Below are 17,310 nucleotides of genomic sequence, written 5' to 3'. Positions count from 1 at the left end.
AAACAAATCACAATGATTATTTTAAACATGTCTAAAACTTGCCTTTTCCTCAAAAATTTGTATAAAATTGTTAATATTGCTATAAAATGAAAATATCCTAGTGAATATTGGTTTCATATGTTAAAGAATATATATTCTTTGTACCATTTAATGAATTCTGACTTACATTTTGCTTCCAGTTAATTATTCTATAATATTCTTACAATATCTACTGATCAACAGTTGTCAACTCAGTGATGATGTAAAACACAAATTTATTGTATTTATAGATGACTAACTGATTTCATTAGTGTTGGAATAGCCTTTTTGTTGGCACAAAAAATCCTAGAAAAATATTAGTTTTGTTACCTGAAATTCTAACAAGGCTTACAGGAATGGAACCCAACTCACTCTGAAGAGATTTTCCAAAGAATATTTGGAAGGTTTTTTACTGATACATGATTTTTAATAGATTTGTTTATATATTTTTTTTAAAAAAGCTTTTCTCAGAATATAAAATATAGAAAGTAATATTTTTGAATTCCACATTTTAAGGCAGGATCCTTTTTACTTCTTTATTATTATTTTATTATTTTAATTTGTGTCCTACTTTTCCATCTCCAGCATGCTCAAGATGTCTTAGTACAAATTCAAAACATTAAAAAACTTATTACTGTATAAAATGTAATGGTATATGGGAATGACTTTGGGAGATGGCGAGAAGAGATTGGCCAAGGGAACAATGAGATAAAAGGCAATTTAGTCCACACCAGGAATAAGGGCAGGGCAAACAGCTCAGAAAGAACATTCTCCAGTTGTAAGATTTTGTTAATGTAAAATTCTACTTTACAATAAAATAGAATTCGTTCAACTGGCCGTATTTCCTGTCTGGTCTACCTTGCAAGACTGACACCAATCTTCCAAGTCTGAAAGTACATTTCTCTCCCTCTTTTTACAGCCTAAGAAACCTGGGAGGGTTACTTCTGAGATGCTTACTTACCCTGCCTGCATTCCTGCTGTAGGCTAAGTTGCCTTTTATCTGACCTTTTGGCTGTGTTTCTTCTCCCTGTTTCCCATGGTTATTCCACTTATCATTACATAAAAAGCGCTAGATAAAACAGCGCTAGGGAAAACAGAAACGGTGAATCAGTTAGGATGTTTGAAGTAATCCTTAAATTCATCTTCATGCTTCCAAATGTTTTAGTACTGAATGTTTATATGACTTAACAAGCAGATGCATTATTTAAAAAAATATCGGGGAAAAGTGAGAAAGAACTACTGTATTCAAGAATGTTATGTCTTTAATAATGCAATGCAATATTATCTGTGGCAAAGTCAGCACAAAAGTATCCTTTTAAATCTTGCTTTGAAAGAAATCTAGATAGTATATTAGTGAATGAAAGTATATAATTGAGATACAAATTTAATAAATAATTTATTGTTAATCTAAGCATGTATTACAATACAAATTGTATAAATAATTTGCAGGCAAATAAATCCTATTGAATGACTTAAATATGAAGGCAAGCTTGCTATTCTACAGAGAGTCCTCGATTTATGACTGGTTACTTAATGATCACTTGAAGTTACAATATCTAGAATTGTATCTTACATGTATGTAAGAGCAGTAATTTAGTTGTTAAAATTATTGTAATAGCTAAAATAAATAAAAACAGGTAATACTTTATTATCTCACACAATAAGATACTTGATTATCCTGTATTTCTCTTACCAATTAAAGAAAACCCAAAACACATATATTAAAAGTTGCATATAATAATAACTATTTTAATGTTTATTTTTATCTGTGAAATGTAAATATACATTTTTAAACTTTTTGTTTTTCTCAAATCAGATATCAAATGGAATAAATGTAATATTTAATATTGATTTCAATTAAATTGAATTTTTAGGCTATTTGTAGCATTGTTTACTTATTTGGATTTAAAAGCTAAAATATCTCTTAGCAAGAATTCTCTTTTCTTGTGTCCTTAAACAAAGTCCCCTTTTATTTAATATAACAATATAATGTAATTAATCTTAAACTTTTTAATCAAATATATTTCAGACAATGCAAGAAATATGATTGGATGCTAACATTTGACAATTAAAATCTTACAAGTTACATAGATGTTTTAATGAGCAAACACTATTTTAATATAGTAAGTTAACCAGTCTTGCTTATTGTACTTGGTATTGCCTAGTAAGTTGAACATGTACCATAGTTCTCAATATTTTGATACCAAATATCAACTTTTTTCAACAGAAATTCTTTAGTATTTTCATCAGAAATTCTGAAATATTTCTTTTTATATCCTATATTTATTATGAATTCTGATTTTGCAGTCATAAAAAAACAAGAAACATTATTATAGAATATAGTGAATTTCCTGATTTGTAATTATAGATTTGTTCACAGACCAATTTGCAACTGCAAGCAACTGCAAGTGGCATGATGGTAATAAATGAGAACTGAAGGCTTTTAAGTGAAAAGATTCAGTCTGTGCTATCCAACTTGCAAGTTAAGCTATTTGGGAAAACCTAAATGATTCAGATGAAGCAGGATGCAGCTCCATTCTGTCCTATGCAGGCTAAAATCTCATTCATTTTGCTGGATAGATGAGATAGAAAACTGAGAAGTTTCAAACTGATGCAACAAATACCTGCTCCATGATCACTGTTAACAGCATGCTAATAGAAATGGACCGAATCTTGACACCAATGAAAGGCTTATTCAGATAGCATTACTTCATTCCCAACTCCCACAAATTCTGACTTTGAATGTGATACTGAACTATTTACCCTATAAAAACATAATTGAGTACAGATAGGAGGCAAGAACACAGAAAGGAAGAATCCACTATCTGCAAGGAGAATCTCATAGGGTAAACAGAATAGGTCATAAATAATATATGATCTTGAAGTTTCAGTCTCAGTAATTAGGGCTGATAAGATGCTGTCTATGCTTGGTCAAAAGCTGAGATCATATCCATTTAAGACGTCATTCAAATGCTATTAAGTGCAGGAAAAAAGCTTTCCATTAAAGCCTCATGAGCGTCAAATTGTATTGCACTTGACTTCTGGAATCTTTAATCTGTTGTTTCATACTGACCATGTTTCTACTTTATTCTTTGAACCTCACTTGCCTTGACTACAGTGTTGCCCTTTGAATTGAGTACATTGGTAGGAAATACAAGATTTAACTCAGCCTGAATTAGATTGTGCTGTTAATTAATTGGGAGTGCTGCACTAATTTATCACTTGCTGCAAATTAATAGTCTTAGGCGTAAGGCCATACAACATTGATGTAATAATGATCAGCAATTGTATATTATGCGGTAAGTTATATATATTTCCATTATGAGTACTAATTGTATCTCTCCTCAGTCACGTTATCAAAAAGTGATATCAGTGATAGTACTAGCTTGGGAGTCAGGACATAATGATATCCCCATTTTCCTTTTAATGACACAAATTATACGGTGAAGAAGTATGCTTTCATTAATCATTATTGCCTCTTTTATTTGCACTGAATTTGCACTGAATAAAATGAATAGATTCATTTAAAATATTCAGTGGAATGTTTTAAATAAATCCAGCACATCATGCTGAATTTCATGAATAAACAGTCAATATGATATTAAGCAAGCTGAAACATATGTTTGGTTGTCTTTAATTTACAATTGAAGGGAATTATGACCTGTATTTGAAGTTATGGCCACTACAGCACCCTGCGGTCACGTGAACAAAAGCCAGGCACTTGGCAATCCACCAGCTCTTATGGCTAACCACAGGGATGCTTTAATAGCCCTCCTCACCTTGCCCTTTTCCCATTCTGCTGGAATCCTTGGACCTATGCCTAACCCCGCAGGTTCCCTGCAGACTAAGGGCTACTTCCCACACCAGCCTCCTCCCCCACATCATATCTTGCTTTATTTATCTTTTCTGGAGATTACCTTGGGCAAGAAGAAGCAGACAATCTCCTGGGTGGTCTTCCTATACAATAGCTAAATGGTACTATCCCAGAAGTTGTCACCACCACTTTATACCATCCAAGAGGAGGTGCCATCTTGAAGAGAGGCTGCAAACAATTGTAACATGGTAACTCTACTTAGGAACCCTTGATGTTGTTGTATGCTGCTGGATCCTTTTTGATTCTCTGAATTCTGTGTGAATAAATTAGGATTGAAGTGAATAGAAGAGTTGCTATTCCAGTTTCACTCATCATGCTAAAAAGACGTCACAGTAGTTTTTACCCAAAACCTTTATTGCTGAAACTGGAATAATAAACAGTGAATCTCCACAATAGAAAATGGCTTTTTTTCTGATTTACTAGTGCACCAAGATTCTGAAGTACTTTCAAGTTTGTTGGGAAAATCTGCAGGAAATGGTTAGTAAGAATGATTCTGACCAGATACGTATCTTGCAGAATGCTTTTCTGTCTTCAAAACTGTTACGTGGATTACTTCACTTCCTTTATGCAGAGCTGGGTTTCCCAAATATCCTACTATACTTAGGGATGATGAATTAAGAAGACTTGTATCCAGAAAAATGAAAGAATGTTCTTCATTTTGTGAGGCTAAAAATAATTCCTATTCAGTCAAATAAGATTGATTTGCATCTCACCTTTAGAGAAGTGGTGAAGTGGCTCTGCCTGGCTAAGAAATTGTTTGCGGTTTCTACATCTAATATAGTAAAAAAAATAAAGTTATTGTCTGACAGGCAATTTTCAATCCCATTGGCAATTAATTATTCTAGACCTGGAAGTTTCCTGTTCTTACAAGAGACCTGTGGTGAATCATGCAAATAATTCCCTAGAAGAAAAATTATTTCTATACACACTTGAAGATTTATGTTCATAATATTATATTTTGTTTGTAGACTGTTGTAGATCCAGGGCCAATTCACACAACCAATTTTGGGATTTGTGTGTAATGAATGAGATATTTACACTATGAGATTATTCTGTGATGGATTTTCTGCACACGGCTAAAAAGAAATGTACAGCACTACTAATTAGGCTTATGGGGAATAATTCCACAATTTTATTATGTGAGAATTCAGAAAATATAACTTTTTTTTTAATGTAAGTTATTCCATTCTAATAAATATTCTAAAATTCATTTCAATTTGTTTTTCTTTTCTTTTTTATATGCATCTAGAACACTATCTTGGACTTTCAACACAAGTATATTTTAAGGAGCATTATTATTCAGTTATTCTGAACAACTTGCTTCTGCCTTCTTTCCCAGGAAGTGTGTAGAGAGCTTTGGTGTCTCAGCAAAAGTAATCGCTGTGTTACCAACAGTATTCCAGCAGCTGAGGGTACTCTTTGCCAAACTGGGAGCATTGAAAAGGGGGTAAGTTTAAATGTCTCTTAATTTTCTTCAGGGCCCAGAAAGTTTCAGAAGACCAAAGAGGATTATTAAATGTTATGTAAGAAATGATAAGCTTAAACAGAGCATCAACATAATGGAATATTCATTTTAATTCACTTATAATTATATATATCTTAAACAGTTCTTTAATTTGTTTTTGATGTGGTCTCATGTGATCTTTATTAAACAGGTAATACTATCTAAAAGTTCTCAGCTGTGGCTTCTTTCCATGCTTTTGTTCTGAAAGCATAATCCTATTACAATGCTCTTAGAATATGTGAGAAAAAATTAAGTAATTCAAATGAAATTGTCCAGAACAATTTTTCTCCCTTGTAAAACATCCATGGTATTTAACTAAATAGCAAAACATACACAGACACACAAACGTCACATTTTTCTCTAACAGAACCTTGAAAATCCTCAAATTCCTATTGAATTTATTGAAGAAAATGAATAGAAACGTATGCAGAGGAAGGTATCAAACTGATGTTTTGAAATGCAGTGACTGCTAGCCCTTGGTAACAACACTGTGTTTCTGTTATTATGTATGTACAAATTTCAACTACTCTAATAGTAGTAAGGCATGAAATGCATTCTGATTTTGTCAGTTGATTGTACTTCTTAACAGTAATACATCTTGTTATAAATTTGACTCCCACAATTTTGCAGTTTTTCTCTAAATGTTTTTAAATGCCTCAAGCTTTCTTGAGTGTTGCTTATTTTTTCTAAGTAAGCAGAGGAAATGTTGGCATATTTGGGTAGGTTGGAATATTTGTTTCTAAATAATATGAGGAAAATCTTAGAGAATCCAGAACTATTACTTGATATTTGCACTCCACATATTTGCAGAAGTGAGCTAAAGCACTCAGTTTCCTGTGAAGCATTTGTGTAAACATCCATTCATTCAAAAGAGTAGAATGTTAAACTTCTACAAAGATGGAAGTGTTCTCAGTATACAGATTATGTTGGTCTCTTGTGGAACAAATATGTGCAATGACATCTATTCATTAAAAAGCATGCTTTGTATGTTCAATTCAGATGAGGTAAAAACCAGAATACCTATACATGATATAATCTTAGACTCCAGTGAGACAAATGTTATTCACTCTCATATGAGGGTTTTGTCAAGCAATTTATATTTTCTATTGTTATATGATTAAGTTGTGGTAGATGTTCAAATGAAAAGCTGAGCATGACAATCCTGACTTTATGGTGTTTCGGTGTTATATAATACATGTAACACATGAGTGAGAGTAAGGTGCTAGCATTTTCTCATGCCTAGACTTTAGGAAATGTATGTGTGCAAGGGCAATCCCAGGACTTTGTTAAAATATTATAATACCTTTTCAGATTTTTAAAAGGAGTCTAGTTTCAAAGATGCTATTGTTCTTTCAGATTAGTTATGTAATAAAAATAATTATTTCCTATCATGCTGAAGAAGATAATATTCTTTAAATCACTGAGTCAATGAACAATAAAAAAAACAAGAGAGTTTTGGGTAGGAGTTCAAGACAAAGGAAAGAGGGGAAGGGGAAAAAGAAAATTGAAGAACCAAAGAAATAGAGACTACTCTATTGAGCAAGGAATATGAACTTGATGGACATATCTAGGCTCCATTGCCTAGGCAAAAGGGGCTTGTATATATGCATCTTCCTTTTTCTTTACAATGGCTGACTGACTGCTGCTGCTGGCTATGTATGACTGGAGATAATTTGCTGCTGACCTAGTTGAAGACATTTCAGAGGACATATAAGGAAACCAGTTCCTCAGAGAGGAAGATCCCTGAATTAGCAAACTGGGGAATTTTATGTGGAATTATTCAAGGAATTGCCAATTACCAATCAACACAGAAAGCAAAGGAGGGTTAGTGATGATTCTTCAAGGTATGTACTGCTTGAAGAAATCCCAGGATAACATATTCTGGAAGTACAAACTTGTGTCCTTACTAGAGGAGAAAGTAAAAGGTCTTAATTAATTTTTAATTGAAACACAGCATGGAAAGTGAAAAATTCTTGGACAGGAGGTGTTAAACTCCTCAGGAAAGGCAGAGAAGGAAAATACCAGAAAGCATAAAAAAGAAGATTGGTGGAAGTACACTATAGCCCAAAGAAGCAAGTTCCAAAGGCATTTGATAATACTGGAATTCAACTATTGATATTCAGCTACTGCTCTTCGAGACAGTTCATAACTACCTGAGCATGTCCCACAAATTCTGGCTTCATGGAACAAGATGGAAAATATATGGGCCCCAATGGATCAAACAAACCAAGAACCACTTTGGGAAAAATATGTTGTGACATGTTATTCCCTGCTCAGACAGTTTGAGACTACAATACACAGATCTGGTATGACACTGCAGGTAGTATGTTATTCTCCAGTTACCCATACTTTCTAAAGATGTACATGGGAATAAATGACACTGTGAGAAAACTTTGAAAATATTGTTGACAATTTCATTTGAAATTTCCTCTGAAGATGGAAGAAATAACCTAATCCTTATTGACTGGGAGGAAATGGTTGAAAAAGTGAGGGTGCCTTGAACCTTGGGACAAAGTGACCATGTTATCCATAATATATAGGGGAGCAGCTATGTATTTAGATTCAGAAGAGCAAAACAAGATATTGATGGTGCACTTCAAACAATTCGTACTAAAAGGAAAAAATGGAGTATATTTAAAGAGAACAATGGAGATATACACAGAACTTTCTAAAATGATAAAAGGAAACAAGGATATATATAGGAAATGAAGGTAGGCATTATAGCCAGAAAAATGATACAAAGCAATTGCCAGAAATTGTAGATTGTGATAAAAAGCCTAATGAGGAAAGAGCTGAAGCTTGTGAGAAATGCCCAGAAAAACAAAAAACACTTTTCAGATATGTCAGGAATAAAAGAAAAGGGAGAAAGTCTATACAGTAGCAAGAGTGAACTAGTAACAGTGATGGCAGTAAGGCAGAATGTCTTAACTTATATTCTACATCTGTTTTCTCTCAGAAGAGAAAGGAAGCCTTAGCTGGCCATCATTGTGCCCCTAATGGAAGGAAGAGCTGCAGCTCAGGATAGACAAGGAAAAGGTAAAAGATTACTTAGCTAATTTGAATGAATAGGTTACTGAAGAAACTAATGGAGATTATTGTTAATCACCAAGGCTAATCTTTGAAAATTCCTGGCGAACTGGCAAAATCCCAGAGGATTGAAGGAAAGCAAATATTATCCTATCTTCAAAAAAGAGAAGGACAACAACTTGGGAAAGTTGAGCAAGGTCCCCGAACAGATCATTAAGCAGCATATTTATAAGCACTTGGATAGGAATGCAACAGTTAACAAGAGCAAACATAAATTTGTCATGAGCAAATTATGTCAGATTAAATTCAACTCCTCTTTTCATAAAACGAGTTGTTTAACAGATCATGATGGAAGATAGGCTTAACTGGACACAGTATTCCAAATGGAGTCTGTGCAGGGTAGACTAGAGTAGAACAATTATTTCCTATGATCTAAATTCTGTTCTCTTATTAATGACCCCCCAGATATCACTTGTCTTTTTACTGGTTGCATCATAGTACTGGCTCATGTTTAACTTGTGATTAACAAGGAAACCCAGATCCTTTCATATGAAATACTGCCAAACCTGGCTTATCTCATCTTATACTTGTGACTTACATTTTTCCTACAAAAATGCAGAAGTTTACATTTCCCCTGGAGATTTAAATTTCATCATAGTCATTTAAGTCTGTCTGGACTTGTATGAATCTTTTCTCTTTCATCTAAAGTGTTAGCCACTCTCCCAACTTTGTGTAATCTGCAAAATGTTTAAGTGTTCCCTCAACTCTTTCATTCAAGTTGTTGATAATGTTGTACAGCACAGGGACCCAGGACAGAGACTGGAGCACTAGATACTTCTCTCAAAGTTGAAAAAAATTAAAGCAGATAAGTTGTAACTTATTTATTAAAGAAAAAAAGATTAATTGCAATAGTATAAGAAATGAATACATCTTCTGTTCTAACATTGTATATATTTTTCTGACTTAATTCAACTAACAAAAGAGCAATCTGAGTTACCTCATTATTCTATACATCCTATGACACATTTCCATTTACTTTAGAGCCAGTTGCTTAAATATGAGTCATTTGGAGATAGCTAATTCCATCCCAGAATCCCACAACTTTCTGATTATTCTTGCTTTATTTGTCTTGAGTTAAATTCAAATTGCTTAATAAAGATACTAAGCATTTGACCATGCTTGTGAACCAGACAGTTTAAACTCACTTTAGCAAAATCAAGATCTATTTGGAAAAAAATACATTCATCTTCAATTAGTGATAGTCCTGAGACTAGAGAGTAGAACTAAGTATACACTAATCCTTATCACCCTTCAGGGAATCAAAGAGCACTGGATGTTCTCACATTACATAATTATAAGGAGAAAAGAAACAACTATTAAGGATTAATCAGAGGATTAAGAATGGGCAGTGTGTATATATAGATATTTGACGATTTCCCCCCCTGTACTTCTAAATTATTATGGTGCTCATTTGATTGAAATGTACATCTTTTTAAAATGGGTTGATTTGATGCATTATTTACAAAGGAGAGTATATTACTTGATCTAAAGATTTGGACTGGCATTATTTAGCGGTTTCTTGATACCTTATTTCGTACTTCAGAAATATTGTTAAATGTGTAATTTGTTTCCCTCTTCTGTGACACTTGCTCCCTCTCAGCCAAAGCAACCATAGTATGTTAGCCAAATATTATTCAGCACATGCCATAGTATGACAATTTTACTTTTGCTTTGGATATGAGATTGTACTTGTGGTTTTAATCAGCATTCTCTGCTTATTCAGCCGCAGAGCAAATTGTAGCCTAATGATTTGGACTAGTCTTTGATTACTATTGAATCATAGTTGCAAATAATGATGAACCCTGAAAACTTTTCAATTGTCAGCCAATGAAAGGAAGGCAAAGCAAGTATTGTTCCAATATTTGAAAAAAAAGAAGAAAAAAAGGGGGAAATGATTGATCAGTCATTGTAATCTGACATCTCAGAAGTTTCTGGATCATAACATAAGGTGACCCATCTGTTACCATGTTGGAGAACTTTTAATATTAATACAAAGTCAACATGAATGCATTAAGATCAGATTTTGAAATACTAACTTTATTTCATTTTTCCATCTTTAGTAGGTTGTGGAAATGCTGTAGACCTATTTTAATTTCAGGAACCCAATTGACAAAGTATTTGAGGACATTTTATCAAACGTTAGATATATGGAAAATGTTATATTGATTTGAGAGGGTCTACATCTAGTTTTAATTATACTCTTCAACATTTCCTCATCAACACTGAATAAGGTATCAATTGGAATGCTGCAGATCAGATTCTAGTATTCTTCAATATTTTTCATTAATGGCTTAGTATATTAAGAAATACAAGGAATTATTATGAAAGATACAAATAATAAAAAAGAGTAACCAATAATATAGAAGAGACAAATTTCAAAAGGATATTGTGAATGTAGAGAATGGGCAGACTCTAATAAAAAATAATAAAAGATAAATATGTCAATCCTCACTAAAGAGAAATGTGCTCTTTTAAGAGTAGGCATTCTGTAAGCCTCAGTCCCACAATAAAGATGGCAGAATAGTGATTGGCATGTGCAAGACCCTGCAGCTGGCAGTGGGACGGTTTCACAGATAACTGGATCTGAGGGTTTATATGTGTAAAATAAGCTGAGATTGTGCCTGCTGCACAGCTGTATCCCTTACTGGGTTTTCTGCACCTCATAGCAGAACTCTTGTTGGAGTTCCCAAGTGTTGTGGCACTTGGAGATTACAATTTACCATCCCTAGATGAGGAGGCAGAACAAGAATTTATGACTACCATAACAGCCAGGATTACCCAAAGGTTTGGGCCCTGCATATATAGGATGCCACATATTGGAACTAGTTTTTTTTTAATCTTGGAACAATTGAGATATGATATGAAAATCAAGACTAAATTCATCAATCCCTTATCATGATCTCTGGTATTCTTGCTTCTCTCTTGGCTCCAAGCACTAGAAAGTGCAATTCGATTATCACTTTAAAGCACTAGATGGCTCAGGGTCATGAAAAGTTTCCAGGATATCTGCTTTTTGAATGATATCAGCATCTTGAATGTAAGAATAATCTTACTGATTCTCTACCTTTAATATATTATTTCTGTAACCTAACATAATTTTTACAAATACTGTAATCTGCTTGTTTTAGATATAGATGAATTTTTAAAAATATACATGAGAATTTTCTATTTATAAATATTTTATGTTTGCTACCAATCATTTTAGTGTCCTTTTTGTATTAATGATATTTGTATAGGTACTTCGGAGAAAATGCATTTTTCAAAATGTATCAGGCAAATAAAACTTTTTTACTGGCATTTGGGATTTCTCCCTTTCTTCTTTGTTCATTATAATGACACTATAATACACTGTATAATATCATTACATGATGTATATATGTGGCAAAAATGGTTTGCAAAAATATATGGCAAGATACAGTGAATGGCATTAGAGTCACCTACATTTCCTTTTCTTGTCTAATGCACTTATTTTACTGTTTTCTTCTTTTTTATGCTTATAAATTATTCAAAAGGTGAATTGTGTGATCTATCTATGCATATATGTATGATACACAATGAAAAAACACTGTTTTCATAGGAAAAAAATGTGTTTATTTTTTTGCATGTGTTCCTTTAATTTTATTAAGCAAAATAAAACAGGTAGATTTTTGTCTTAAATTAGGACTTTATTATTTTGCTTAATACGTGAATAAATAAATCATTTAGTTTAAGTAATATATTTCCTAATGTCTCATAATTTAATTTAATAACAAAAATCAGATTTAAAACTTTGATGATGTTTGTTTTAATATTTCACTCCAGATAATCATTTACACTGTGAAAATTTGGCCAGTTAGTGTGTATAAAGATTTGGATTGCTTCTAGTGCTTTGGATTGCTTCTAGTGCCTTGGCATTATTTTTCTTATGTTACCAAAATAAGTGTTAATGAAATAGTTCTTCAAGTTTATCTTCCATCACTTCTATTTCAGTATGGCATTTGTTTTTTTTTAATGGAGAACCGATAGCCAAGAGCGCTTACAAAAATTCCTAACTGAAATATTTTCTTTGTTGTTCTGTTAAATAATGCAGCCCTAATACAGATGTGTTTAAACACTCTTAGAATGATCCTTAATGTTTAAATAATATTTTAAATCTGTTGCAGTTTATTTTAACAAGAGATAGTAAGAGATAGTTAATGAAATGACAAATGCTAGCTTATGAAATTTTTACGTACGTTAGGACTTTATGATTCGGTTTTGGTGAAAAATAAAAACAAATAACATTTTCCTGCACCCATAACTAAACAGGGTTAAATCAAATAAAGCTTATATATGTTAGCAGTGCAATGAATGTTGATGCCTAATGTTGGTCATATATATATTACTGTCTTGAATATTAGTCAAAAGCTAATTCTTTGGTTTTTTATGAAATCTTTTCAGTGGTGTTATCAGGGAGAGTGTGTTCCTTTTGGCACTTGGCCCCAGAGCATAGATGGAGGTTGGGGTCCCTGGTCAATATGGGGAGAATGCAGTAGGACCTGCGGGGGAGGAGTCTCATCGTCCATAAGGCACTGTGACAGTCCAGCGTAAGTAGCTAAAGTAAGCCATCGCCAGCAAAAAAGACATATTTGGAAATGATTTTAAATGTGGATTCATGTGTCATTTGTCAAAATGCTTCTGTGCTATATCACTCTACCTTTAAAACAAAAACCCATATCAACTACTTAGAAAAATACTACATACTTTCAAATGTTTACATGTTATACTTAACATAATTTCTTCCTCCATTTTTTTTTATCTCAGAGTTAATTAATTCTTTTTAATATAGACCTCTCAAATATTACCGAATTACCGAACATTACCGAAGCCAGTCCCATTGCAAAAGCCTGTCCCATTGCAAAGCATTGGAGAAATCTGGATTATCTAAATGGCAATTGGATTTTCTTCGTTTTTTTTCTTCGAAAACATTTTGCTTTTCATCCAAGAGGCTTCTTTAGACCCCTGGCTGATTTCTGGCTGATTTCTGAACTCCTAGCTTCTCCTGCCATACCAAATTTGATCCCATTCTATTCAATTTCTAGAGAGTTATCCTTCTGATAAAACAGAATACTTACTTAATTTCAAACTTTCTATTGACTTCAAAAGAATAAAAAGATAAATACAGTGTTTGACAAACCTTTTTCTTACCTTTTATTAGTATGGGAATTGGTGCTGGCCTAAATGAGGCCAGCACCAATAGACAGACTGGATTTATAATTATTTATTGAATTTTACATAACTGTGTGCAAAGCCTGCTGTCTTCATGCATTTTTGTTTCTTGTATATATCCAGTATATCCCAGTAGTGAAATCCTCTGCGGGTTGCCACTGGTTTGCTGCCCGTGCATGTGCGTTATGTGCCAAACCCACACTTCATGGGCGTGCATGCACAGTGCACACCAAATGCATGCTGCATGTGCATGCACAGTGTGCACCAAATGCATTTTGCGCAAGCACGCATATGCAGTGCATGCCAAATGTATGCTTCGCATGGGAAAAGGACACTTAACAAGGTAAGTAGAACAGTGAGGGGGGGAAAAACTGTGCCGCACTATTTAGATTAGCTAGAAAGCAGGATTTCCTGCTTTCTAGCGAATATAAATTGCGCAGCACAGATGATCGTTGGAAATACCGGTTCGGACCAACCAGTAGCTTTTTTTTACTACCGGTTCACTGAACCGGTAGCTTTTCTCACTACCGGTTTGCCCGAACCAGTGCAAACCGGTAGGATTTCACCACTGCTTCATCCCCTTTGCTATTCTCCAACCTTAATTTTACATCTGCTGTTTTATTCTTATCATTTCATTAAAAAGTTTTGTCTCCATATTTTCTGTGATTCCTCAAAAACTAGCCAAAATGTTATGTGAAACAATTTTACTTACTGAGCTAATTTATATAACGTGTTTCTTTTACTCACATCTTTTATAGTCATTTCTAGATTGATGTCAATAAGGGAAACTATTTTGCAAACTGTGTTGTTAAATTCCATTAATTGCAATAATTGGGAAATTCTGGTTATGCCCAGAATTTATAATTACATAATACAAATATTACAGTAATTCCAATGTTTCTCCATACCACACTTGACTGGTAATTATAAAAAGTGAAACATAGTAGACCTTTGGCAATTTAACTCAGACCAGGAGGTTACAGAGCACAAAAAGCTGAAAAGGAGAATTTAAAAAGGATGAAACTTTAAAAAATATTTTATATGGATAGACTACCATATTTTCCGGCGTATAAGACGACTGGGCGTATAAGACGACCCCCGACTTTTCCTGTTAAAATATAGGGTTTGGGCTATACTTGCCGTATAAGACTACCCCTCTTCCAACGCACACCAAATAAAAATTAAAAAACATCAACTGGCTCACCCACAATGTAAAAGCAGCTGTGCTAGACCCAAAATGGCCCCTACAACAAGCAGGAACGTCACACAGCCACAAAAAGCCCCAAAAAACAACTTTCACACTTTACACACACAAAATTCCACATACAGCTTTGTGAGATTTTGTGTGTTTGTGTAGTTAGAATGAAACACTACAGAAACACATTAAATCTCAGAAAGCTGCACAAATATTATTTTATTTTTATATGAAAGCTAAATTTAAAACTTCCTAAACTTTAAATGGCTAGGTCTAAAAAAGAACAACTAAAAAACAAACCCAATTAACTATTTTTTTTAAAGCTCCCAAAGGGGAAAAACACTTACTCAATAGAACAGGGGTCTCCAACCTTGGCAACTTTAAGACTTGTAGACTTCAACTCCCAGAATTCCTCAGCCAGCTTTGTTTTGCTGGCTGAGGAATTCTGGGAGTTGAAGTCCACAACTCCCTGCCTGCTTGATTGCAGGCAGGGAGTGGCTTGCTGATGGAATGGATTCAGGCAAGCGAAACAAGGCAAGCGTTGCGACTAGCAGCTAAGGTAAGCAAGCTGGAGGGGGAAAACTTTTTTCCTTTTACATGGCTCTGGCGATCCCAGCTGAGTTGCCTGATTAGCAGGCAACTCAGCTGGGATCGTCAGAGCTTGGATCGCCAGAATCATTTAAGGCTCCTCAGAGTCTTTCGGGCTGGTCTGCCTGGTTACAGGAGAACGACACCCGGCGTATAAGACGACCCCCGACTTTTGAGAAGACTTTCATGTGTTAAAACGTTGTCTTATACGCCGGAAAATACGGTATTTATATTGACAATAAATATACAAATATTGTGTGTCTTACATGCGTTTGTCAGTTGAAACTTTGATTTTGGGTTTTACTGATTAGATAGATTCATTATTATAGAAATGGCTAGTTTATACTATTATGGAAAAGTAAAAAGTTGAGGTTCAATGTTAATGCTTTATTCTACTGCAACAGAGGGAGTTGGAAGTCAATGCCTTTTTTTCTTTTCCCTCTCCCCTCCTCACTTTTCTTTCCCCTCTCCCCCACTGTGTCCTACTATTTTTGTATTTTATTCTATAATCTAATAAAATGTTATAAAATTAGGAAAAAATGTTTTCTCCTGAAACTGGTCCCTGGTATCAAAAAGGTTGGGGGCCACTGTCCTAGAATACAGGTAGTCCTTGATTAATGATGTTAATTGGGATCAGAATTTCTATCGCTAAGTGATTCAGTCCTAAATCACAATATCACATAATTGTATTGTTTAGCAACAGCAGTTTTGGCAAGCCCCAAGTACTGTCATTAAGTGAGTCATTAAGGGAAGACCTCATCTGACTGAAAATTCTGACATCCTGCTTGTTTCTCCATTGACTTTGTGTGTAGCTGGCAGGGAAGGAAGAAACATACCTTCTCTATCAGCCTTTCCAGTAGTCTAGACAAGAAGCACAGCCAGAAGTGTGCTCTACGTTGTTGCAAGGTTACATTAACTGAATCTTGCAAGTGTCCCCCATTACCTTTACAGTCCAAGAAACTAGGGCAGCTCTCTTCTGACACATGCCTTCTGTTGCCTATGCTGCCACTTATCTGGCCATTGTCCTGACTGTGGCTCTTATCTCTGTCTCCCAAGCATTGCAACAGTGTAGAACTATTCAAAGCCACTTACTAATGCCCATAGCCTAAGAGTTAGGAGTTATATTCAGTGTACCATACCCAGTCAGAATGTATTTGCAAATCATCTTTTTAAATAAAATGCATCTTTCTTCTTAATATACAACTGAAGTCTTCAGAGACTGCAATATCATTGTATAAGGCATTGAGCTCACACACATAACCTCTTATTTATTTTAATAGTAGTGTTGTTTAATAATAGAAAATAATATTTTTTTAAAAAAATATTCATTTTAAACATTTCCTGGGGTAGCAAGTAAATGGGTCTAAATGAAATAACTTGTTGAAATGAAACATTATAAATTATATTTCTTTGTCAATGTTACAGACTTTTACTGGTGCTGAATTCAGATGTTTATAATTAACTAACTAGAAGAAAAATAAGTATTTCCACATTTTTAAAATAATGATAAACCCAGAAACAAATATTGAACAAAAGATTTTAATTTTAAAATCATTTATGAATATTTTTGCCATCTAAATTAATAGTGCTCCAGTCTGAAGTTCTTGAAAAATATTATATATATATATATTCATAAAATTCGAATGATTTCTTCCAGACCTTCTGGTGGAGGAAAATATTGCCTTGGAGAAAGGAAACGATATCGCTCTTGTAACATTGATGTGAGTAGATCAAAATTAACTTGAAATCTAATCAAATGTACCTGTATATTGATCAGAATTCTGTTATTTATTTAGCATATGGTGATTTACAAAAAAACGGTAATCTGCTGCATTGGAATCAGTAGATGTTTGGCAG

General features: G+C 33.8%; 1 protein-coding gene across 6 annotated transcripts in view; it reads left to right on the top strand.

Moving 5' to 3' along the window:
• ADAMTS6 (ADAM metallopeptidase with thrombospondin type 1 motif 6) overlaps nt 1-17,310 on the top strand; it is a 134,716-nt gene that overhangs the window by 78,191 nt on the left and 39,215 nt on the right. For all 6 annotated transcript variants that reach the window (XM_034440984.3, XM_087885727.1, XM_034440983.3 and 3 more), the window contains 3 exons: nt 5,232-5,339; nt 12,903-13,048; nt 17,111-17,174. In XM_034440984.3, coding sequence (XP_034296875.1) covers nt 5,232-5,339; nt 12,903-13,048; nt 17,111-17,174 — 318 coding nt within the window. The remainder of the gene's footprint in view (nt 1-5,231; nt 5,340-12,902; nt 13,049-17,110; nt 17,175-17,310) is intronic.

This window comes from Pantherophis guttatus, chromosome 2 (genome assembly GCF_059756535.1).
Source record: "Pantherophis guttatus breed Tessera chromosome 2, ASM5975653v1, whole genome shotgun sequence".
In the NCBI taxonomy this organism is placed as follows: domain Eukaryota; kingdom Metazoa; phylum Chordata; class Lepidosauria; order Squamata; family Colubridae; genus Pantherophis; species Pantherophis guttatus.
Note: the sequence above shows the minus strand (reverse complement) of the source record. Positions and strands in the feature narration are given on the sequence as shown.